Source organism: Camelus ferus, chromosome 16, assembly GCF_009834535.1.
Source record: "Camelus ferus isolate YT-003-E chromosome 16, BCGSAC_Cfer_1.0, whole genome shotgun sequence".
Taxonomy (NCBI): Eukaryota; Metazoa; Chordata; class Mammalia; order Artiodactyla; family Camelidae; genus Camelus; species Camelus ferus.
In genome coordinates this window covers 14,094,406-14,120,603 of record NC_045711.1, presented here as the reverse complement: position 1 = coordinate 14,120,603, position 26,198 = coordinate 14,094,406, and the positions used below count along the sequence as shown (strand labels likewise).

The 26,198-nt window shown below is 41.2% G+C and overlaps 1 protein-coding gene across 2 annotated transcripts; it reads left to right on the top strand.

Moving 5' to 3' along the window:
- Positions 1-768: 768 nt before the first annotated feature.
- On the top strand, positions 769-25,134 carry MYH2 (myosin heavy chain 2). Of its 2 annotated transcripts, none has more exons than XM_032498795.1 (40): positions 769-833; positions 1,066-1,108; positions 2,584-2,807; positions 2,899-3,042; positions 4,389-4,545; positions 5,288-5,315; positions 5,399-5,507; positions 5,715-5,807; positions 6,180-6,243; positions 6,367-6,465; positions 6,924-7,027; positions 7,556-7,694; positions 8,056-8,174; positions 8,263-8,412; positions 9,512-9,682; positions 9,809-10,115; positions 10,210-10,277; positions 11,378-11,465; positions 11,551-11,668; positions 12,318-12,441; positions 12,533-12,669; positions 14,083-14,338; positions 15,894-16,136; positions 16,251-16,427; positions 16,510-16,655; positions 16,758-16,848; positions 16,934-17,323; positions 18,415-18,541; positions 19,236-19,354; positions 19,496-19,692; positions 20,406-20,589; positions 20,669-20,834; positions 20,937-21,061; positions 21,216-21,524; positions 21,612-21,815; positions 22,345-22,470; positions 22,566-22,736; positions 22,816-22,920; positions 23,037-23,132; positions 24,848-25,134. In XM_032498795.1, the coding sequence occupies exons 3-40, from the start codon at positions 2,604-2,606 to the stop codon at positions 24,998-25,000; spliced, it is 5,808 nt and encodes a 1,935-aa protein (XP_032354686.1). In that variant the 5' UTR covers positions 769-833; positions 1,066-1,108; positions 2,584-2,603; the 3' UTR covers positions 25,001-25,134. The 2 variants fall into 2 exon arrangements, with proteins under 2 accessions (XP_032354686.1, XP_032354685.1); XM_032498794.1 differs by having other exon boundaries at positions 807-910.
- The last annotated feature ends 1,064 nt before the right edge of the window (positions 25,135-26,198 follow it).

Here is a 26,198-nt window from a genome sequence, read left to right as displayed (position 1 = left end):
TTATTATATTTCTATCACATAAAGAAACATAATGACATGGTCTTACCACAGCCTGTATATAGTAACCAAACCACACCCACGTTATTCTGGCGCACTGCACAAATGTTACCATTTTTCCTTGGTGTGCTGATATGAAAAAAATGTTGGGAAGTATTCCCTAAAAGCACCTTTAAATATTCAGCCTTCCTTTTTGCAGGCAAGTCCAATGAGTGGGTGGACAGGAAACAGTGTGCTATGTAAGAGACCAGCCTGGGCAAAAGCAAAACAGGCAGAGAGTAAGCATATTCCCGAAACCATGAGAGTATTGGGACGAAGGGAAGACTTTCTTTTTAAATCATTACAGGATGGCACATAGCTTAATTCCGCAGGGCTGGAAGGAAAGGATCAACAGGTGAAAATCAGCCCTGACAAAATTCAAATAAATCTTTGTATTTAATTTCTCTCATTTAATCTGTTAAATATGAAAAGTGATGCAAGACAAGCCCGAAAGGCATGCCCAGCAAGGCCAGGAGGAATTCATGAGAGAGGCCAGGTATTCTGGCTGCCCAGCCACTGCCTTTATCCACCAGCCTGAACCTTCCTTTCAGATCATCTTCTCAAATTATCCATAGGAGATTTATCCACATACTCAATAAGAAAAATATTTCTAATTATATCCAACCATTCTTAACATGAATGAGAATTATGCGGGGACACAAGATTGCCAAGACTTTTTTTGCCAAACAATTCCTTTTGACTTAAGAAAGAAGAGGCAGCTGCATTGTTTCCATAGCTATCCATATAAAAAGGCCCTTGGAATGAGGCTGACTCGTCCTGCTTTAAAAAGCTCCAAGGTAAAAGGGAACAGGGCTAGACCTTGAGGAGGGACACTGGCCACGCCGCCCAGCGTCGGCTGCAGCTGCTGGCGCTGGTACTGCTGCTTCTGATGCTGCTTGCTTCACACCCATGACTTTTGTCCCTTTCCGTTTACAATAGCAAGGAATGCCGCAAATGGGAGTTTGGGTTTGGTTTGGTTTGGTTTGGTTTCGGTTAACTAATCAAGTGCTTACCCCTTTTCTTTTATAGAACCGCCTCACTTCCAGGCTGCATCTTCTCACTTGCTAACAAGGTAAGACTTGGACTAACCAGTCCCTGGAGGATGCTGTGAGAGTCTCTGGGATGGATGTGTGTCACTTAGCAACCTTTGAGAAACGGCTTGTCTCAGTAAATACTTTAGCAACTGTGCTTCAGGAAAGGAGAGGGAGAGGGAGGAACTGCCTTTTAGGACAATGCACACAGTCTTACTTAAAACTCGGGCATTGGTGGCATCATATTTCAGCAAGGGAATAGTTCTTAACAGAATATCATTTTGTTTCTGTAGGAAAAAAGATCTGCACAAAGATTCCTTTGCTTAAAATCTCAAATGTGATCAAAATCTATCCTGCTATAGAATTTATTTAGTAAACATGGTAATGAACAAGCAAGAAAAGAAGTACCTATGAAAATACTTCCTTTCTTTCTTTAAAGCCTTTTAAACAGTTACCTTACCCAAGGCAGAGTGTCGTGTGAAACCAAAACACTGACATTTTGTCAACAGAAAATAAAGGTATTAATCTGCCCTACTGCTGCATTGCATTTCTAAAGAGAGAGGCTGGTGGATAGCTGATTAAAATGACTTTCAAGTAACTTGATCATGTAATGACCGCAGTAACATCCTTTGCCAAACCTTTCATTCTACTGATGCCACCGGCAACCTGCAGATAACACAGAACAGAGCAGCCCAAGCCTGCGTCTTTTAGAAGGAAAGGTGGGACAGTGAAGGGAGCCTTCGATGTGGAAGAACAAGGATAATGTTTGCCGTGGCTTTTATGCCTCAATTAGTTTAACTGGGTTAAACCGATTAACTGGATTTAATATGCAAAGAAATTATGCTACAGAAACTCTACTAAGCCCCCCCCCCCAAAAAAAGGTAAATGAGATGATAATCCCCCCAAATCCACTGAACGTGAACACCTGTGGCTGAACGTCTAAAGGAGGAAATAAAGTTCTCTTACATTATACAGCAAGAAATGGAATTCCCAATAACAAATGACATTTTATAGCTCAGTGGTAGCCTGAACTATTTCAAATTGCTTTCTCAGCTATTATGTTAACTTTCCCCCCAAAATGTCTTCACTGTATCTCACGGTTGCAAATTAAGAAAGGCAGATACTGTGATTCCTGTTCTACAGATGGAGACGCTGAGGCTCAGAAGGCTCAAGGGCCTTACCCAAGGGCACACGCTCCTTAGCAGCCTGCAAGGTTACAACCCAGCTCCGTGATTAGAACGTCAGTCTTGAAGGGTGAAAGAAGATAATGGATGTAAAACCCTGAGCACAGTGTTGGTGTGACCCCCAACACACAGTGTTAAAATACAGAGTGCACTGAGACCCTCGAGGCCTTTGAGTCCTTGTGGTTATGTCTGTTTCAGTAACTAGAGCACAGTGTACAGTGCACCTGCCTGGGGGAATTTCCAACTGGGCCCATGAAATATCATTAATGTAGAGATTTACTGATAGAGCTGACAATCCAGATCTCTAATATGAACTGTGTCATCTCCTCTAGGACCTCTGAGTTCTGCAGCCATGAGTTCAGACCAGGAAATGGCTGTCTTTGGGGAGGCTGCTCCTTACCTCCGAAAGTCTGAAAAGGAGCGCATCGAGGCCCAGAACAGGCCCTTTGATGCCAAGACATCAGTCTTTGTGGCTGAGCCCAAGGAATCCTTTGTCAAAGGGACGATCCAGAGCAGAGAAGGAGGGAAAGTGACGGTGAAGACCGAAGGAGGAGCGGTGAGTAGGGTCCCAGGAGCTGACTACATTCCACTGATGATTTCGTTTGGTCACTCAATTGACATAAACAGTCATCTCTCCTGTTTCTCAGACTCTGACAGTGAAAGATGACCAAGTCTACCCCATGAACCCTCCCAAATTTGACAAGATCGAGGACATGGCCATGATGACCCACCTGCACGAGCCAGGAGTGCTGTACAACCTCAAAGAGCGTTACGCAGCCTGGATGATCTACGTGAGCGCCCCTCCCCTTCAAAGTGGTCTTTATCACTGGACCCTGTCAGCCCACTATAGCATAAGTGGGTCACAAGTAGGGACCCGTCACTTTCTCTAGTAGTGTAACTAGTTAAAAGGTTCACAATTGCTACTATAAGCCACAACCCAGCAGCTGGCCCTTCATCCTTTGTCTTCTCATCCAAAGCCAGGAAAGGCCACTGTCTCTGGCCTAAGTTTGCTACAGATCCTTTGAACAAACATTAGGGCAGCTACTGCTCATACCTCAACCACAGGCCATCTTTCCCCTTCCCCATTCTTGCTGCAGAATCATCCAGAGGGAAAATTAAAACTTACATTTTTAACATTTAAAAATAATGTTTTTAAAGACCAAATTTCACCCATTTTTCACTCCTCCAAAATCACAGCAATTCTTCTCTCTGTGTTCTGGTCCCTTCTATGTGGAATGCCTCTCTGATGAAACCTCTCCAGCTTCTCTTGGCAGAGCTGGATGTTCTGCCCCGTTATTTCTGTTCCTGGGTTAATACCGATGGTGTTTTCCCACCATCAATCATTTCCATGTCTGTCTCCTGCATAGACTGGGAGTTTCTCATCTCATGATGTGCTAGAGACAGTACAAACTCAGTGATATTTTCTAAGTGAACTTATTATGCTATGTTGACGTTTTTGCATGGTTTAGCCACTGGTGATATTCAGCTGGACAACACTACACAAGTGTACCTGGTGTTGAGAGTCAGTGTCCATTCTGATTCGCTGGTGCTTATCCTAGACCAGCTGTCAAAGATTTTGGAAATCCCTCTACTGTAATCATAATGTAGTGACATCACGTTGCATTCTGCTTCTTTATAACTCAGGGGTATTTTACAAGTATTTCCGCAGGATTGCTGCATACCTTCATGTTTACTTTTGTAAATGTCTGCATCACACTATCTTCAGAAGATTTTCCATAGTTCACCTAACTATTCCATACTGTTGAGTACTTAGCAACCAAATTTATGCTTTCATGAATCTGAACTCTCTTAATGCTACAAAAGAAATACATGCCCATTTTCTAAAATACAATAAAAACATCTCACACTACATTAAAAGGAACACTCCTCTGGAGCTCCTGCTAAGTGAAAATCACTGTGACAAATCCCAAGAGGGGTAACAAGAGGTCTAAGCTGTAGGCCCTTCCCTCAAGGACTTTGCTCTCTTGTTGAACATTTGAACTAGTTTTCATGCTGATGCCCTGTAGAAATGTAGAGTACTTACTTAAAAGGGCTCCTTTTAGTTAAAATTCATTTAATAAGTGAATTGCACAAATAACAGTGTTTGGGTGGTTATTCTTTCTTATTCCTTGCATAGACCTACTCGGGCCTGTTCTGCGTCACCGTCAACCCCTACAAGTGGCTGCCGGTGTACAACCCCGAGGTGGTGACGGCCTACAGAGGCAAAAAGCGCCAGGAGGCCCCGCCCCACATCTTCTCCATCTCTGACAATGCCTATCAGTTCATGCTGACTGGTGAGTTGAATGTTTAGAGCAGAACCATAGGAGAAAGAGACTCTAACCATCTCAACACACCCTCTGGGATGGTCCCCTAAATGCTATTGCCCTTTGCCCAGAACCAGCCTAAACACACTCCAGATTTTAAGGTGTATCTGGTATTAAAACAGTTACACCACGAATCTTCTTCCTAGAATACTGTCCCAGCTAGGCCAGTCTAAGGTACAATGGCACCAGGGGAAATGGCTTAGAAATTTCCTCTTCAGAGAGAGTAAAACATCAAAATGAAGTTTGATCTTTCCTTAAATACATGACTAAGGCCATGATTACTTCCAAAGCTACTGCCTTTGCTATATTTATTCTTTCTCACACATGAAAATAACTCTAATGCATATTTTTCATTATTTCTTGTACCTACAATAAACATGTCACTAACTTGTCATCTAAACCCATCGGAAAAACCCAGGTCCGCTTTTGAAATTTATTTAGTGGTAGTGTATAAAAAGGGAAAGTCTGGTGCTTCCTTGCAGGGTTCTGTTTAAATGGCTGCGTGTGTGTGGAAGTGCAGTGGGGGGAGCTGCAGGCAGCAGACAGATGGGTACTGGAAAGGGTGGAGGGCTAGGGCCCACCAAGCCTTAGGGATTGCTGAAAATAGTAAGTCTGAAAAATACCAAGTCTTTCATGTCATTATATTTTATAACTTACTATTTACAAATATATTAGAACACAGTCTTAAATATCTACGACTTCTCTTTTGTAGACCGAGAGAATCAGTCAATCCTGATCACGTAAGTAGATGTTACACTTTCCTTCTGTGACTGCACTGGCTGCCAGCTCTGGGACCTCATCTGACTTCATTTTTATTTGACAGCGGAGAATCCGGGGCTGGGAAGACGGTGAACACGAAGCGTGTCATCCAGTACTTCGCAACAATTGCAGTTACTGGGGAGAAGAAGAAGGAGGAATCTGGCAAAATGCAGGTGGGTGGGTTGCCAGGGTCAGAGTCCAGGCTCTGACTGGCCTGTCCCGTAAGAAGTTTCCTTGGCGGGGGAGGGGAGGGCTCAGTGGTGGAGCACATGCTTAGCATACACAAGGTCCTGGGTTCAATCCCCAGAACCTCCATTAAAAAAAAAAAGTTTCCTTGAGCCCCACACATGAGGACCGCTCTTGCCTTCTTGCCTTTGCAGGGGACTCTGGAAGATCAGATCATCAGTGCCAACCCCCTACTGGAGGCCTTTGGCAACGCCAAGACCGTGAGGAATGACAACTCCTCTCGCTTTGTAAGTTTCTTGGATACTATTATGGACAATGTTCCCTGGTCAAAGTTCCCTGAATCTTTTTCGATCACATTGTAATAACCATGGTTTTTCCTTTTTCTCTGAGAATGTAGTGACATGGATCCAAGTCCTGTCTAAAAAGATACGTGACTTTATATCTGAGTTCTTATCTTTCATTACCTACAATTACTCACAATTTTAAAATTAAAGAGAAAATTATTTTACCTACAAAATAGGAGATACACCTTTTCTCCCTGGTACAAATAGTCTTTGAATTGATTTAATGTTAAAACATCAGCATTTCAAGTGTTTCAAGTTTCTCAAAGATTTGATATGATTCAAAAACAAAGTAGTAATACTAGTTTTCCTTTCAAGGGTAAATTCATCAGAATCCACTTTGGCACTACAGGAAAACTGGCTTCTGCTGATATTGAAACATGTAAGTGCTCAGATATCCTTTACAATCATTCCTGTTTCTTATGACCTATAATGCTGACCAAAGTAACATTTACATCTCACACAAATTTTAAATTTTCCCTGTTTGTTATATATTTGCTTCCAGATCTGCTGGAGAAGTCTAGAGTTACTTTCCAGCTTAAAGCTGAAAGGAGCTATCATATTTTTTACCAGATCACATCAAACAGGAAGCCAGAACTAATTGGTAAGAAATGTCATAATTCCTTTTCAGAATTACTGCATCTGCACCTATCAATGCATGGTCCATCTCAATATTCCATGATGGAATTCTGTCAATTGCATTTATTGTCTTGATTTTGAAAACAGCTTTGTAAGTCTGGTAAAAATTTATTTGTGCTGACTATAGACGTTCAAAAGGAAAACTGAAATAACATCTCCAAATCCTATCACTATGAAACAACCACTATGAACACCTGGATGAGTATCATTCTAGTCATTTTCTGTACACATATCTTTACAAATAGATACAGACGTACAATAGCTGGCATTACATGTACGTGGCTCTTCTGTAATCTGCTTTTTTCCTTAGCAATAATATTTCATGGCTTTTTCCACTCCAGTGCCTTATAATTTGCCTAGAAATCTCTTGTTTTAATGAAGAAGATACTTCTGCTTACTTTTTGCTCTGTTCCATGTACTCAGAAATGCTTCTGATTACCACCAACCCATATGATTACCCATTCGTCAGTCAAGGGGAGATCAGTGTGCCCAGCATTGATGATCAGGAAGAACTGATAGCGACAGATGTAAGTAGAACACAAGAAAATTAGAACGCTTATGTTGGTGGGAGCAACGCTCCCTCCAGATACATGTTCAGTTTCTAGTAAAACTGCAAAAGAGTCAAGGATGAGCACGGATGTGCCTCCTGGAGCCAACTGGAAAGATGAGGATGTGCCCCTACAGCATCTCACTTTCCCTTAGCAGTCTTTCAACGCTCTATCCTTTCTGAATTTACCTGAACCATTTTTTATAATCTACATGCTTTAATTCCAAACCACCTCTAAAAATAACAAGATGCTTGACTTTCCTATCCTTGTTCTCCACCTCAAGTTCATTTTTTGAATCTCCAGAGCGTATGCACCTGTAACTCTAATGCTCTGTGCTGGCCTTTGGTTGACCAACTCCCTATACATCCAATCTAAGGAGCTCCTTGCTTTCCACCAGTACTGGCAGTTTCCTCAGTTTGACCAACAGGTCAGGAATCTGACTGTGAACCACCAATAGTAAACACGTGGATAACAACCTAACAGTTCTCCAACTGGTTGTATTGGCAGAGTGCCATTGATATTTTGGGCTTTACTAATGAAGAGAAGGTCTCCATCTACAAGCTCACGGGGGCTGTGATGCACTATGGAAACTTGAAGTTCAAGCAAAAGCAACGTGAGGAGCAAGCAGAGCCAGATGGCACTGAAGGTATCAACTGAATCAGCCACCTGATCTCATGTTTGTTTGAAAACCATATTCGTAACTTGTTACCCTGGATTTCTCCTAGGAAGACAAGTTCATTTTTAAGAATGGTGTTTTAAAGTATACATAAATAAGATATATGCAGTGTGGGTATTAGACAGATTTTGCTTCAATTTCTGAAGTTCTTTAGGGCACACTACACATAATCAAGTTCTCGAACTTGGTGGAAAAAATGGGCAAGAATACTCAAAAAGATATTCTGAAAACACTGCACAAAATGCCTGGAGCTTAAAAAAAAATTTTTTTTTTCCAGAAAATGGGTTGCTTTGGGCCACAATAACATCATTCTACCCTTTCTTGCTTTCAGTTGCTGACAAGGCAGCCTACCTCCAGAGTCTGAACTCTGCTGACCTGCTCAAAGCCCTCTGCTTTCCCAGGGTCAAGGTCGGCAACGAATTCGTCACCAAAGGCCAGACTGTAGAGCAGGTAGGTGCATAATTCAAATTCACCACCAAGGGTGCCAGCATTTTAAGTGCTCTGTTAACCACAAGAGATACACCTTTGGTCTTTCAAGGTGACCAATGCGGTGGGTGCTCTGGCCAGAGCTGTCTACGAGAAGATGTTCCTGTGGATGGTCACCCGCATCAACCAGCAGCTGGACACCAACCAGCCCCGGCAGTACTTCATCGGGGTCTTGGACATCGCTGGCTTTGAGATCTTTGATGTGAGTTGGTGGTCACTTGGTAAGGGGTTTTTACAATAAGGCAATGGAAATATCAATAAGAAGTATGTGAACATTATGACCTTTTCTCATCACAGTCAAAAAGTTATGCTAAAATCTAGAAGAGAATGATTGGGCAGCTACTAATCGTTCACTGAAGTGGCAAGTCTACTTCTGTGAGAAATAATGAACTTCATGAGGACTAACGTGATACATGATCCAACGGGAGTTAGGAATTCAGTCGGTGTAATGAGGGGTCTAAAAACCCCACAATGCCAAATCTAGGTAACATAAAAATATCAAAAGAAACCTGGGTAATACATAATACGCTCTGAATATATGGTGGGAAACCGCCCAGAAATACTGAGGCAGATAGTAAGGTTAGTAATTGAGGGTCAGCATTAATAAACTCAATGCAATTAACTCTTAATCCTCATTAATGTGATTATCATGGGATTAAAAAGTCATATTTGATTACAAAATACATTTTTTCTGCTTTCAGTTTTAAGAAGCTTATCTTTTTCTTTCTAATTATAAAAGCAAAACTCAGGCATTGCAGAAAATATGGAAAATCAAGGGAAAATATTTCACATTAATTACACTATTTATATAGCTACCTAATGTTAACTTTTTGGTTTTTTACAAAAATATGTTTGTGTTAACACACTGTACATAATGGCATCTTGATTTCTTTCTCACTTCACATTAGAGAAGAACAAAGGTGGCAATAATTGCTCCCTTGCAATGCTGACCACTGTGACTTCGGTTCAGTTTCCTCCCAGTCAGCTTCTAATGGGTTGCAAATTAGATGTTAAGTGAGTCAACAGAAAATGTAGAAGATAATAGGGAATAAACAAGAAATGATTAAGCAGGAACTTAGAAAAACACCTGACTCAATTTAGGCAAGTGCAAGAAAAGAGTATTAATGATTTAGGATTTTGTATAAAATGGCAGCAGAGAACACATTAGATTTTACAGGCCCCCAGAGATTCTGATATCTAGCATCTAAAGGCTGTTCGACACACATTTTTAAATTAAAGAGCCCTATATTTTAAAAGGCTCAATTTGTTAAAGAGAAAAGTAAACGTATCTATTTATTCAGTTCAACAGCCTGGAGCAGCTGTGCATCAACTTCACCAACGAGAAACTGCAACAGTTTTTCAACCACCACATGTTCGTGCTGGAGCAGGAGGAGTACAAGAAGGAGGGCATTGAGTGGACGTTCATCGACTTCGGGATGGACTTGGCTGCCTGCATCGAGCTCATCGAGAAGGTCTGTTTCGTGTTGCAGAAACCAAGCTCTGTGACAGCTCACTTATTCGCTGCGTCTTGTTTAATTACACAGACAGAGAAAAATGCTTAAATAGAATTGTAACTCTGTGTTGTGGTCTGCTTTCAGCCTATGGGCATCTTCTCCATCCTGGAAGAGGAGTGCATGTTCCCCAAGGCCACAGACATCTCCTTCAAGAACAAGCTCTATGAGCAGCATCTTGGAAAGTCTGCCAACTTCCAGAAGCCCAAGGTTACCAAAGGCAAGCCCGAGGCCCACTTCTCCCTGATTCACTACGCGGGCGTGGTGAACTACAACATTATTGGCTGGCTGGACAAGAACAAGGACCCCCTGAACGACACCGTGGTCGGGCTGTACCAGAAGTCCGCATTGAAGACTCTGGCTCTCCTCTTCTCTGGAAGAGAAACTGAAGCAGGTAACTTTCAATAGAATTAACCTTTTACTCAATATAGAAAACCCAGGCAGAGAACGCCTGCACTATGATTGCTTGTGATTTCTCTTCCTCTTAGAGTCTGTTGGAAAGAAAGGTGGTAAGAAGAAGGGTTCGTCCTTCCAGACCGTGTCTGCTCTCTTCAGGGTACAAACTTCATTTTTCTCTCTCTAATTAGATTCAGGAAGTTCAATTTTACTTTATTGTGTGTGGAAGGGGAAGTAATCTTGCAAGGATTCTAGAACTAGATGTGGCTCAAAGAGACAGGTCAGCAGGCAGTGGCAGAACTGAGTCTCAGGAAGGCCTGAGGTAGCTTGGAAGAGAGAGCTCAGTATACAGGAAACACAGGTGTCCGGAGGTTGGAGTCAGTGTGAGATGTATAATTCAGTACTGGGGACAGGAAATGAAGTTATTTGACAATAAATGTTCCTTTGGGAGAAGATTAAGCAAAATCTAAGATTTTCTTGAGCCTATGGGAGTGCCCAAATGAGGCAGGTGCTCAGGCGTATATTGGCATAGAACCAAAATGAGTAGCTTTTGAAAGTTGAGGATAGAAAAGTAGTGGTAGGATTTGGAGACTGATCTAAAAGAAGAAAATAAGAAACCAGATGTGATAAGAAATAGCTTTTTAAGGAAAACTGACTCATCCTTTGACAATCCTATCTGTAACAACTGAAGTTCTAGTTATTCTGAAAAAAAAAAAAAATCACGATTTCCATTGAGTGGAAAACTTCTCACGTTTGGTAATATGGCTGTCGGTTTTCTGACAATTCCCAGAACATGGCACTGAAGAGCCCCTTTCTATGAAACCAGCAGGAGGACCCAGCTCTGTAATTATAAGGAGTAAGCATGTAATAGAAAAGCAGGTGCAACTGAAAGTTGGAGAAAGAAAGAAATGGGAGATTTGGAGAAACACTTTGAATTACTTGTAAATCAGACCGCATATCTAGGCAAAAGATCGTAAGTGACGTGTTTCCATGTGTTAAAATGTCACATATTTATAACATATGCTAGGAAATTCCATAGCAGCGAACGACCACTTTAACAGCTAGTTTATAAGGCACAGAGAGAGGAAACAGAAGGACAAGTTGGGAGTGTGGAGATTCCAGAGAAAATCCTTTGCCAATTCAACCTGGATGCTATTCATTACAATCGAACCAATGTCATGGCTCAGGATGATTTATGTCTACAAATGTGAATGTAAGAAAACAGTGCGTTTTTAAGCAAATATTCATATGGTTCCACAGGAGAATTTGAACAAGCTGATGACCAACCTGAGGAGCACTCACCCTCACTTTGTACGGTGCATCATCCCCAATGAAACCAAAACTCCCGGTAAGGCACGTCTGACATCCAGACGAGTTCCGGTGTGTCTGCTTTAGATCATGAAATAAGGCGTGGGTGGTATTTCTCCTTCTAGGGGCCATGGAGCATGAACTGGTCCTGCACCAGCTGCGCTGTAACGGAGTGCTGGAGGGCATCCGCATCTGCAGGAAGGGCTTCCCCAGCAGGATCCTCTATGCAGACTTCAAACAGAGGTCAGACTTTCCTAATTGTGGTGCATCCTAAAATTCAGTATAAATATATTTAGTGTAAGCAAAACAACTTAGTGAAAAATATGCCTCTATTTGTTATTTTTTAATTTCCAAAAAAAGAATAAAAAATTATGTCTCAAAACACCTTTAAAATATAGATATACCACTCCACAGATATATTAAGCACTCTGCAGACGTTTCACTGGACTTACTATGCCCCTGGCTTAGCTCATAGATGTCTACATTAACTTCAAAAATTATAAGAACAGCCATTATTGAGTGCTCAATATGTTTGGATTATTTCATTTAATCCTTACAAAAACTCAGTAGAGATAAGTGCTATCCATAGCAAATGCATCTAGAAAGAATAATATGTTACATTTTGTTGGTCGTCTACATAAATGTGAACAAGATTGAAGGATCCTTTCCTGAGAACAGGGTCCGACGAGGCAGAAAGTAAAGTGGCAACTGTGCAGGGAGGTAAAATGGAATAAAAATAGACAGTAGATACTAGATTTACTATCTGTGTAGACAGCGTAGAAAGAATACTAATTACTTTAAAGCTGAGTTTTTAAAATGGATCATTTAATGCTTAGCGACTAGCAGTGCCATCAATAAACCAAGTTTTAAAAAACTATATTTACTTTACCAGATACAAGGTATTAAATGCAAGTGCCATCCCTGAAGGACAGTTCATTGACAGCAAGAAGGCTTCTGAGAAACTCCTTGGGTCCATCGACATTGACCACACCCAGTACAAATTCGGTCACACCAAGGTAACACCCGTCTCTAACGCCCTCTTGACACTGTGCCTGTCTCTCTGGAGTCTACGCAAAGTTTCTGATCTGCAACTCTGCCCCCACACAGGTCTTTTTCAAAGCTGGTCTTCTGGGGCTCCTAGAGGAGATGCGAGATGAGAAGCTGGCCCAGCTGATGACCCGAACCCAGGCCAGGTGCAGAGGGTTCTTGGCAAGAGTGGAGTACCAGAAGATGGTGGAGAGGAGGTACAGAAACATACTGTTCAGTTATTCACATCTTCCTTCTTCAGAGGCACATTTGAGGTGGCTTGCAGTTAAGACTCAGATATGGTAAGGCCGCTGTGGTAAGAAGGAATAAGAGTCTGATACTGAAGTGGAGACATACATGTACCAGGAAACTTGAGGTAGGAATCATCACCATATAATACACTGAATGTTCAGGTAAAAGAAAAAAAAAAGAAAGAAGCATAATTTGTGTGTGGGTCTTATCTAAGAAGAGAAAACATCCCAATAAGTAAGAAAAGATAAAATGCTGCCCTAGCACTTGATTTTAATATGATTTTACTGGGTAGATCATTGAATAACATGCATTGAACTATGGCAGACAGTATTCTCAACAGTGTTTTCACATAGGATGCAGAAACAACTTCTTCACCTGATCCTTTCTGTTACTGAATTATTATGATTTAAAGTATTAAGGACAAAAGTCTGTGAAACTTTTTTTGGGTAAGTCAATACAACTTCCCTGAGGCACCTAGCTTTTCAATGATCTAATCTGACGCAGGGATAGAGCTCTAAGACTAAAGAGTCAGGCATCTCAAACCACAGGATGTACATGAACAGGACCCATAGTGAGAGGTGCATTTTTAACTGCCACCTGTACATCCATGCATACACGTATGTGTGTAAGTAGATAAATAATTTACATGAAACGGATTTTATTTCTATCACCTGTAGTTATGCTACTAGTTTCTATTGTATTCTATTTCATTAAACATAGTAAGTTTGGTCATGACCCATTGTTTATAATGTATTTGGGCAGTTTTAATTGCCATTTTGCAGGGTAATTATTTTCTAAAAATAATTTAGATTAGAACAAATGTGATGATATTACAGAGTTGAATGCAAAAATCACACATTAAGATATTAAGCCAGAGATTTTTCAGAGAAATTCTGAAGGTCTGTTTATCCCATGCCCTACATCGCTCAGGCGTCTAGTTCCCCCTCTCTGCTCTCAGTGGTGTTCACATAGGGAAGTCTGAGAAGCATTGAAGTAGAGCAGTACTTCTCAGAGGATGGTCCTTGGACCCGCATCACCAGCATCTCTTGCAAACTGTTTAAAAATGCAAATTTTAGGTCCCACCTCATATCTTCTGAATCTGAATCTCCGGGGGTAGGGGTCCAGGAACCAGTATTTTAACAAGCCCTTCAGATGATTCTTATTCACATCAAAGTTTGAGAAGCACTGATGTAGAGAAATGAATGATTAATGAGTCCATGTCCATCATCCCCAAATAAAATTTATTTCATCTGTGCTTTTGAAAGTAAGAGAGGAACTCAGTGGTGGGGACGGGGGACAGAACCTCCAGATCTCACTGCCAAGATTGAATCTCATTTCATCACCCATACAATATGTAATTTGTAGCAATTAAATTTCAGGGAGTCCATCTTCTGCATTCAGTACAACATCCGAGCCTTCATGAACGTCAAGCACTGGCCCTGGATGAAACTGTTCTTCAGGATCAAGCCCCTCCTCAAGAGTGCGGAGACCGAGAAGGAGATGGCCACCATGAAGGAAGAGTTCCAGAAAACTAAAGACGAACTTGCCAAGTCAGAAGCAAAAAGGAAGGAACTGGAAGAAAAAATGGTGTCACTGTTGAAAGAAAAAAATGACTTGCAGCTCCAGGTTCAGTCTGTAAGTAGTGGTATCATCCTGGGCACGACTAAGCAGAAGGCAAGCACTACAGCTCTGGCCGCTAGCAGCAGCGGGCTGGACAGTCTGTGTGGGAGACACGCACTGGAGGGAGGTTAAAGCTCTCTGATGGTGCAAATAAGGTCCATATTCCTTCAGCGCCCAATAAACCCCCCAAGCCTGGGCCAGGGCAGTGAGGTAGAACTGACCATTGTCTTCCATTCTATTCAACTTCAACAAACTACAGGGTTTACAACTGCCTTTCCCTTTGAAGACAGACCTTGAAAGTGATCTGAACGTGAAACTATCCCAAATAAAATATTAAGGAGAGTACAGCATGAAGGGAGTGATTTTTCTTCTCTGAAACTTCCTTGAACTTCTAGATGTCCATGGGTCTTAAATCACACTATGTAGAGCTGACAAATGACAGCATTCTACATCAAATTTTATTGATTTATTGCTTGTTACTGATCTCCCAAACTGAGATCTGCTCTTTCTAAACCATCTCCATAGTCAGTGCTGCATCACATCACACCTGGATTGCTGCATCCGCACCTAACCTGCTCTGTCTCCCCCGAACTCTCTCTACCTCCAACCATCCTGCTCCATGCTACTCCTGAACTAACCATTTCAAAACTGTTTCCAAAACTCTGAAATGTAACTTTTAAGACCGTCTTTCATTTGGACTGAAGTGAATTGGTCTGGTATAGTTTACTCATCACAAAATCATATATTTTTCCTTCTATTTAAGATTGGTCTCTTCCGTCAAGTTTGGGTGGTGTAATAACTCCTTCTTTTAGATTACAGAAGGGGAAAAAAAACTGTTTCTGTCCCCACCCCCTTCAAGTCTATCCTGAATTCTCTTCTGTTGTCCCTAGAGAATCACTCAGAATCTGCCCTACAGCACTGCATCCACCACACGGCCGTGCTGCACATTCCCATTCTTCTGTGTATTAAAGGCTGCTATGGAGGCTCACTGATGAATGTCCATATCAGTTTCTCTCTCACTTCCTGTCCACTGCCAACCCTCTTATGTACAAACAGGTTGCTAGGAATTTCTCGATCACTTTATGACTCAACTTGAATTTAGAGCATCACAACCAGGATCATCCTCCAGGACTACAAAGGGAAATAATTTCGTAGCAGCTGCACCCAGAATTTCTCTACTGGAATGCCCTCTCTCCTCTGGTTCCTTCCCCCAATAAATTCATTTCTACAAAACCAAATCCTACCCATTTCTGAAGGCCCAACTCAAATGCTGCTTCACTCATGAAACCATTTATGATACAACTTCTCTTATCTCTCACGTCACTAACTGCTTTCTGCAGTAATGGTAGCTTGTCGGGGGAAGCTTTCTAGTCTGCTGTAGAAGACACTCTTCTAAAGAAACAGGACAATATCTGATACACTTTGTTTTTCCCACAGTGTAGAGTGTCCTGTATCACACACAGCAGCTGGTCCATAGAAGTTTAATCCAAAGAACCAACAGTGGAGATTTACACCATTGTGAAATTCTTCATTCTTAAGTTCCCAATTTTAATTCTGTTTCCAACTAAAGGAAGCTGAAGGCTTGGCTGATGCAGAGGAAAGATGTGACCAGTTGATCAAAACCAAAATCCACCTGGAGGCCAAGATCAAGGAGGTGACTGAGAGAGCTGAGGATGAGGAAGAGATCAACGCTGAGCTGACGGCCAAGAAGAGGAAGCTGGAGGACGAATGTTCAGAGCTGAAGAAAGACATAGATGACCTTGAGCTGACACTGGCCAAGGTTGAAAAGGAAAAGCATGCTACAGAGAACAAGGTATGAAATATATACCCAAAAAAGTTTATTTTTTCACTATTATTAGGGAATACAATCATAAAACTGAATCCACCAAAATGTAACATGCAATGCAAACTGTTTTTACTTTCTAAGGTGAAAAACCTCACAGAAGAGATGGCAGGACTGGATGAAACCATCGCAAAGCTGACCAAGGAGAAGAAGGCCCTCCAGGAGGCCCACCAGCAGACCCTGGATGACCTACAGGCAGAAGAGGACAAAGTCAACACCCTGACCAAAGCTAAAACCAAGCTAGAGCAGCAAGTGGATGATGTAAGTCTAGGATTATCAAGGAAATTATTTTCTTGAAAAGGAAGTTAAACAATCCTTTTGACTCAGCATTATTCCTATTTAGCTTGAAGGATCCTTGGAGCAAGAAAAGAAACTTCGCATGGATCTAGAGAGGGCCAAGAGGAAACTTGAAGGTGACCTCAAGTTGGCCCAAGAGTCCATAATGGACATTGAAAATGAAAAACAACAACTTGATGAAAAGCTCAAAAAGTGAGTATTGAAGAATTGCTTATGAACTTCCGAAAGAATTGCTTATGAACTTTCAATGTTGCATATGGACTCAATGGTTATCCTTTGCTACTTTTTAAAAAGGAAAGAGTTTGAAATTGGAAATTTGCAAAGCAAGATTGAAGATGAACAAGCACTTGGCATTCAACTGCAGAAGAAGATCAAAGAGCTGCAAGTAAGTTCATATTTCCATCAGTCTGGCTCAAAGAGGCACGATTATGACATGAAGAAGCTAACTTTGAGCCTTTCCTCATGGCCAGGCCCGCATCGAGGAGCTGGAGGAGGAAATCGAGGCAGAGCGGGCCTCCCGGGCCAAAGCAGAGAAGCAGCGCTCTGACCTCACCCGGGAACTGGAGGAGATCAGCGAGCGGCTGGAAGAAGCCGGTGGGGCGACTTCAGCCCAGATCGAGATGAACAAGAAGCGGGAGGCCGAGTTCCAGAAAATGCGCCGGGACCTGGAGGAGGCCACCCTGCAGCACGAGGCCACGGCGGCCACGCTGAGGAAGAAGCACGCGGACAGCGTGGCCGAGCTGGGGGAGCAGATCGACAACCTGCAGAGGGTCAAGCAGAAGCTGGAGAAGGAGAAGAGTGAGATGAAGATGGAGATCGATGACCTGGCCAGCAATGTAGAAACAATCTCTAAAGCCAAGGTACCACAGAGTCTGGGGAATTGTTACTAACAATGACCCTTTATGTGCACATCAGGTTACACAGGGCCCTTTATACACATCACGTAATTCGTTCTTTGCAGTAATCCAGGAGGTAAGCAAGAAAGATACTAGCGTCTGTATTATTTCCACTTAAGCATATGAAGAAACTAAAATTCAGAGAAGTTAAGCATGGCAGCCCCATCACACATTAACTAATGACAGCAGAAGCACTGAACACAGGTCATCAGTGCTCTCTTATTCTTGAATGAGAGAACACGCATCTCCAATATTCTCAATTATCCAGTAAGAAAAGTTTCATTGTACATAAAGGCAATAAAGTATTTATGAACATGTTTTTAAAAACATGCTATTCAGTTCTGACAAAAATCTTAAATTTAGAACATAATCTTTAAATTTTTTACTATGGGCATTAACTCAGAGATATTGTGGGTTCAGTTCCAGACCACTGCAATGAAGCAAATATCAAAATAAAGCAAGTCACACAAACTTCCTGGTTTCATAATGCATATAAATTATATGTTTATACTATACTGTAGTCAACTATGTGTGCAAAAGCATTATGTCTAAAAAAGAGTATATCCCTTAATTTACAAATACTTTATTGCTAAAAATGTTAATCATCATCTGAGCCTCCAATGAGTTGTAGTAGATACATCAAAGACCACTGATCACAGATCACCACAGTTTGAATATGGTGAGAATTACCAGAATGTGATGCAGAGACATGAAGTGAGCAAATGCCTTTGGAAAAATGGTGCTGACAGATGTGCTCGATGCAAGTTTGCCATAAACTTTCATTTATGAACAATGCAGATTCTGAGAAGAGCAATAAAACAAGGTATGCCTGGAATATGGAACATGGCTTCACAATTAGCTTTGAGAAAATCCCAATGTATATTTTCGACTTAGGACAGCAATCATACAATGTAAAGAAAAAATTATTGTGTATCATATTACATATAAGAGAATTTCTATGTCAAAATAAATATTTTTCTGTTTTAGAAGAAACTATAGCTGTAACAAACTATTATTAAAATGTCTTTGTTTACTTTTCCCTTGTTCTCATGTAGGGAAACCTAGAGAAGATGTGCCGCACTCTGGAGGACCAAGTGAGTGAACTGAAATCGAAGGAGGAAGAGCAGCAGCGGCTGATCAATGACCTGACAGCTCAGAGGGCACGCTTGCAGACCGAATCTGGTAACTCTCTCCTCTCCCATGGGGCCTAAAAGTGGAGATGATGTGGTGAAAACCAACTGATTTGGTGATGTGAGAGCCTAATAAAAGCAACTGAGAATATGTGTGATTCACCAAACAGCTCAGACTCTCCTCCTACTTGCAAGGTCACTTGGGGACGGCAGTGGAGACAGAGACTTCCTCAGGACGGGGTCAAGCTCTGCTCCACAAAGCCCTTGAACAGAATCCGGCCACAATGAGGGCCTACTTGGGGTCAGGGGTCATTCCAGCATGGGTCCAGGGCTTCTGTTTTAGACCAAGCTTTTATCTAGATCACAAGTGAACCAAATTCCTGAATATGGCAATGGATAACCCAATCTCTCAAAAGTCTCATGAAATAGGGACAATGAGAATTAGACATCTGAGCTCCCATCTCTGACAGTCATCAACAGGTTTTGCACAATATCATCTAACCCTGAAAGACTCAGTGAGGGCAAGAACAAAGAGAATTTAAGCTGTATTTATTCATTCAGGTTAATATGTAAGTTTCACCATAAAAATAAAAAATTTGACATTAAGTATGAAGATGTCAATAGAGAACCCCATCATCTGAGCACTTAGCCGCAAGGATGGCTGAGAATTTGAATTTATTTCTAATATGGGCTTGCAAAATTCTTTCTTCACTTTAAAAAGTGGTGCCATTTCTTTTGCCTATCAGGTGAATTTTCACGTCAGCTAGATGAAAAGGAAACTCTGGTGTCTCAGTTATCAAGGGGCAAACAAGCATTTACTCAACAGATTGAGGAATTAAAGAGGCAGCTTGAAGAGGAGATAAAGGTAATGACTATTTTAAGACTCGTCTTTTTCCCCACTACCTGACCCTAATTGGAGTCCATTACAACAACTTTTAAAGGGTTTTGAAATTTAAGAATTAAACATTAAATATCCAGTAGAATGAAGGTGTAAGTATCTCTGCAGGCCAAGAACGCCCTGGCCCACGCCCTGCAGTCCTCCCGCCACGACTGCGACCTGCTGCGGGAACAGTACGAGGAGGAGCAGGAATCCAAGGCCGAGCTGCAGAGGGCGATGTCCAAGGCCAACACGGAGGTGGCCCAGTGGAGGACCAAATACGAGACGGACGCCATCCAGCGCACGGAGGAGCTGGAGGAGGCCAAGTATGTGCGCAGATATGACAGAATGTGCAGAAAGCTTTGCCTATTGAATCAGAAAGACACAACCTTTGAAGGAACAGTGAATTAGCGCACAAACGTTCATTAGTCACTTCAGGCACTACCAGGCCCTGGGAATAAGACACGAATAAAGCAAATACCATCACTGTCTTCCAAGCCTAAACTCCAGTTAAGGGAACAAAGAATAACAATTATACTGATAGCTAGCTTTACTGCTGTTTGTTAAGCACACTCAGCTCGTTGCTGCTTCGGGGTTTTGCACTTGGTGGTCCCTCTGTGTCTGTAACACCCTCCCAGCAGATCTCACCCAAGCTCACTCTGACAGTTTTAGACCTTGACTCAAATGTCGTCTCCTCAGAGAGGACTTCCCTGAGTATCTAGAAGAGTTGCCCGTCCCTTACTCTGTTGTAGTTTCCTTCATTGCACTTGTATCTGCAATATGCTAGTATGCATCTTCTCATTCACTTGCTGTTTATCTCCCTTATGAGTTTGGGAGCTTCATGAGGCAGGGCCCATTTTTGCCCCATTCTCTGCTGTGTACTCAGCCTCTGGTTCAGAAAAGGAGCTCACCAATATCTGCTGAATGAATGACTGAGTGGATGTTTCTCATGTGAAGCTTCCAGTACTTTTCAGTGTGGTAATAGTTCATGACTCTTGGTGTGGTCCACTTCTCTCTACAAACATACATAACCTTCCAGGAAGAAGCTGGCCCAGCGTCTGCAGGCTGCTGAGGAGCACGTGGAAGCTGTGAATGCCAAGTGCGCCTCCCTTGAGAAGACCAAGCAGCGGCTCCAGAATGAGGTTGAGGACCTCATGCTGGATGTGGAGAGGACAAACGCAGCCTGCGCGGCCCTGGACAAAAAGCAAAGGAACTTCGACAAGGTAAGTTCCACAGCGGCCCCTGCTCTTCACCACTGTCCTCCATCCTTCATGGCAAGTAACCACTCTCGGTTTTTTTCAGGTCCTGGCAGAATGGAAACAGAAGTATGAGGAAACCCATGCCGAGCTGGAGGCCTCCCAGAAGGAGGCTCGCTCGCTTGGCACTGAGCTGTTCAAGATGAAGAATGCCTACGAGGAGTCCCTGGATCAGCTAGAAACTTTGAAACGAGAGAACAAAAACTTGCAGCGTGAGTCCCCTTCACTTTCAATAATTTTCATGCCTTGGAGGACCATTTCTCTTACGTCCTCTGTCTGACCAACTCTCTACCTGCCTTTTACCCAAACAACAGAGGAGATTTCTGACCTCACGGAGCAGATTGCAGAAGGAGGGAAACGTATCCACGAACTGGAGAAAATAAAGAAGCAAGTGGAACAAGAGAAGTCTGAACTTCAGGCTGCTTTAGAGGAAGCAGAGGTACAGGTCAAAATGTGCATTGTAAACAAAGTCATAAGAGAATGAGGACTATACATTGAATAGAAAGAAAAACAGCACAAAATTAGTGGAAGGGAAGGTGTGTGAAAAAGGTTCTGAATGCTTCCTGCTAATGTCACCCCTTGCTGTCATTAAGGCATCTCTTGAACATGAAGAGGGTAAGATCTTGCGCATCCAGCTGGAGTTGAACCAAGTCAAGTCTGAGATTGACAGAAAAATTGCTGAAAAGGATGAGGAAATTGACCAGCTGAAGAGGAACCACGTTAGAGTCGTCGAGTCAATGCAGAGTATGCTGGATGCTGAGATCAGGAGCAGAAATGATGCCATCAGACTCAAGAAGAAGATGGAGGGAGACCTCAATGAAATGGAAATCCAGCTGAACCATGCCAACCGCATGGCTGCTGAAGCCCTGAGGAACTACAGGAACACCCAAAGCATCCTCAAGGTAAATGGGTTCAATAGATGGTCCCAGAGCAGTTGGAGTGAGGGCAGCCCTGAGAACAAGGTGGCTCAATGATCATTCATTCCACAGGACACCCAGCTACACCTGGACGATGCTCTCCGGGGCCAGGAGGACCTGAAGGAGCAGCTGGCCATGGTGGAGCGCAGAGCCAACCTGCTGCAGGCCGAGATTGAGGAGCTGCGGGCCTCCCTGGAGCAGACGGAGAGGAGCAGGAAAATCGCAGAACAGGAGCTCCTGGACGCCAGTGAGCGCGTCCAGCTGCTGCACACCCAGGTGGGATTCAGCACAAAGAACTTACCTTCAGTAAATGCCTATGTCCCAGAAAACATAAGCTTGAACTTTTTATATGACAGGTTTTATACTTTTATCAAATTTTCACTTCATTATGAGAAATCTTTCACTGTTTTATTTTGCACATATTATTATTGATTGATTTCCTAAATTATTCTAAGGCTGCCCATATTCTTTCGTGTTAATATCTTTACTGACCCTTGTTATCAACATTAGCTTTTTTATTGTGGAGAAATGAAGTGTTTGAACATCTGTTACAATTTTATCCCTATTAGTGATCTTACTGGTAAATGGCAGTTAGAAAATTATAGAGCTATTTGATCTAATTCTGAACTATGTACCTTAAAAGGCTGAATATTCTGTAATATCTATTTTAATTAATTGTACTATATAACAAAAACATTAAAGGGCATTTGATTTGCAAATTTTTATCTGAAATTTTTTTCAAAAAATGGCTACAACTAAGTACTTTGGTAACATGATAAAAAATGTATAACTTATTTTTAACCAGAACACCAGCCTAATCAACACCAAGAAGAAGCTGGAGACAGACATCTCCCAACTCCAGGGAGAGATGGAGGACATTCTCCAGGAAGCTCGCAACGCAGAAGAGAAGGCCAAGAAGGCCATCACTGACGTGAGCAGAGGGCCACGCAGGGGTGGTCAAGCTAGAATCTTGACGGGCTATCTTATCTTAGCTCTCTCAACCTGTTTCATTTTACTGCTCATTAGGCGGCCATGATGGCCGAGGAGCTGAAGAAGGAGCAGGACACCAGCGCCCACCTGGAGCGGATGAAGAAGAACATGGAACAGACGGTGAAGGACCTGCAGAACCGCCTGGACGAGGCTGAGCAGCTGGCCCTGAAGGGCGGGAAGAAGCAGATCCAGAAGCTGGAGGCCAGGGTGGGTCTCTCAATATCTATTTCCATTTGTTCTCAATGCCTTATTGGATTAATGTTCTTAAGAGCCTATTCATTTGCAGGTACGTGAGCTGGAAGGAGAGGTTGAGAGTGAGCAAAAGCGTAACGTGGAAGCCGTCAAGGGCCTGCGCAAACATGAGAGGAGAGTGAAGGAACTCACCTACCAGGTGCAGCAACAGTTTTTATCAGCTAAGCACTCCTTGCGTATGTGGGAAACGCTCACATGCATAGATACTAAAGTCATGTGATTTTTAAGTAAGGCCCTGTTTTTATAATCTTTCAGACGGAAGAAGATCGGAAAAATATTCTCAGGCTTCAAGACCTGGTAGATAAACTTCAGGCAAAAGTGAAATCTTACAAGAGACAAGCTGAGGAGGCTGTAAGTATCCTTAAGATAGAGGGAAGAGAGAAGTCTTCCATTAAGAAAGCTAAAAAATAATTATATAAGCTTACTCCTTGTGGTAAATAACCTGTTTGCTTTATAGAAGACTGTGAATGTCTTAAAAATATTTGTATATTTTTTACTTAATTCTCATTACTTATAATATTAATGGCTTGATTTTGAAAGCCACAAAGAAAACTTAAAAAATGTCAAAGCAGAAATAATACAGGCAACATTATCTAGCCATAGTGTGATAAAGCTATAAAGTGATGAGAAACATAAACAGAAATGTTAAATGTTAAAAAAAAGTTAAATGTTAAAAAAAAACTTCCCTAAAAATTTTAGGGTTAAATTAAAATAAAAAACGTAACCATGGAGTAATTATTAATAATTCTGAGTAATTATTAATAATTATTAGTAATTGTTGATTAATTTATTAGCAACTTATAAATAAAAATCCAAGTAAGGTGTGACTTTTACAAACCTAGAGTGTAGTCAAAGTTGCTCTTGGAGGACAAATCATTGCTTTATATGCTTTCATAAATGAAGAAACTGACAGTCTAATAAAGAAATTATAAATAGTAAATTATTGAAAATAAGAGGTGCTGTTAAAGATAAACGTAGAAATTGATGAATTAGAGTATATGATTTTCTAATTTGATCATTTCAGTAACATCTGATAATTTCTGGGAAATTAATAAAATAAATACACTTATAACTAACATAATCAGGGGGAAAGTGAGAGAAAATGCAAACTCACAACATTACAAATGAGAAAGGGAACAAACTATACAAATAGAAGATTTTTTTTTAATGTAAAATATAAATCAGTCAAGACAGTTGAAATTGTAAAGAAACAAGAGCATATAAATGACTCAGTTGGCTAAATAAATTATTTCAGAGTTACTTCTGAAAATGGACTCAGGTCCAGATAGGTCTTTCAAAATTTCAAAGAACAGATAATCCCCAAGCTATGTAAGCCATTCCAGAGCACTGGAAAAGATGGAAAGCTTTCCAAATCACTTTAAGAAGCTCACGTAACTCTCATACCAAAACCTGTCCAAGAGAGGACAGGGAAAGAAACTAAAGACAGTTTTATTTATGAGTATAGCCGTAGCAAAGATAAATTACTAAGTAACTGAAACCCTTACTTTATTAAGGAAATTGCCCATCAGTGATTAAATAGGCTTAATTCCTACAATGTAAAGATTACTTAACATCAGAGAATCTGTCAGTAGAATCACTACATGAGAGAGAAGGAGAAAAAAAGTGACTGTTTTGAAATGTGCCAAAATTTTATGATAAAATTCAACATTTATTTCAATTTAAAGATGCTATTAAAAAATTCATCCTTAATGATAAAGAATATCTAACTTGAGCAAACAGTCATCTTCCAGCAAGCACTAACAAGCATGATGCTTGCTTCTTCTCCGCTCTTGTGTTTTCTCTTGATCTATTTGTGGCACATATTTTTTTTTAACATGTTTTGGTTGCAAAAATAGAACTGCGATTATTTATGAGACACGAAGCCCCAAATAAATCAAAAAGTTAATTTCAATGATAACCAAAATCCAGGAGGTGGTTAAGACAATAGTGTTTCCTGCTGGGTATTTTAACTTTTCTGCACTTGCCAAGTCCTTTCTTCCCCTAGGTCTACAGAGTCTAGAAAGATGCACATTATGGGTTGCTTACAATTATATTTTTATCCTCAGGAGGAACAATCCAATACAAATCTATCTAAATTCCGCAAACTCCAGCATGAACTGGAGGAAGCCGAGGAGAGGGCTGACATTGCTGAATCCCAGGTCAACAAGCTGCGGGTGAAGAGCCGGGAGGTTCACACGAAAGTCATAAGTGAAGAGTGATCATAACCTGATGCTATGGGATGACTGAAGAGAGGCACAAAATGTGAAGTCTTCGGTCATTTCTCTCTGTAATTGTTGTCTATCCTACCCTATTGCAAAGGAAATAAAAAGCATAGGGCATTTTGCAAGCAATATCCTTAGACTGGTCTTCTCTTTTCTCTTTCTCCTGAAACGATGTCAAAGCCTGAATAATCATAAGGGTATCAAACAATCACATTTGACCTGCCACTAAGAAATAACTATATTTGCTTTTATTTTAGGTTTATAGTAATACTTTAAGAGTATAAAGTTGTCGCTGATCAGGGAAGTCTGATCTGATGAGCAGAAATATGGAAGTTATTTTTATTTTTCTAACCTTTCCCTAGTATTGGGGAATATAGTAGGATCTTAAAAAGCTCCAGCTTCCCGTAACATGAACCTTATTTTCCAGGTCTACACAAAGACTGGCACTGGTTATACTCTCACACAGGGGATTCCCACTGAATTATATCGTTAATTCTCCTTGCTTAATAACTGTTATCAAGAATACAAGTATAACTATTAGCACAGGGAAATTTTCATCATTAATACCAATATATTCACAGCATATGCATCGGGTAATGGGTACAACATTAAAAAAGTAAGATGTGACCTTTCTCCTTATGAAAGCTACAAAGTGGCTATGAAGTCTGGAGACAAAATATTACTCTATATGCTATATAATATCAATAAATGGTTTATTAGCCAATGTTTCCAGATTTTATGGCCTTCTATAATCACGTAAAGATTATAAATGATTATTTATATCGATCAATAAATGACTAAAAGTATCAATATGAATCCTCCAAATAAATTATTCAAATGTATACTGGACACAGATAATGATAAGTATGAATTTGGTGCAAAAACTAGACATGGTAGTAATCTGAATTACTCAGAGAAGTTTCCTGAGAGAATCAAGATGTCTTAAACCGGATTCAGCTGTGATGCACAGCCAAAAAGGTAACCTTCCCAGAGAGTGTAATTTAAATGCCCCTGTGAGAGAACGCCTTAAATCAGATGTGTGGAAGCAGCTTCACAGGGAATCTGGATTCACACTGGCCTCAGGAAGGGTGTGGAATCACTTTTCACTGAACTTCTACTGTGTTCCCACATCACCTGTAAATACTTAAGTGCCTCAGAACTTGGCTGTAATGACCAAAAACAACATCTTATTTTC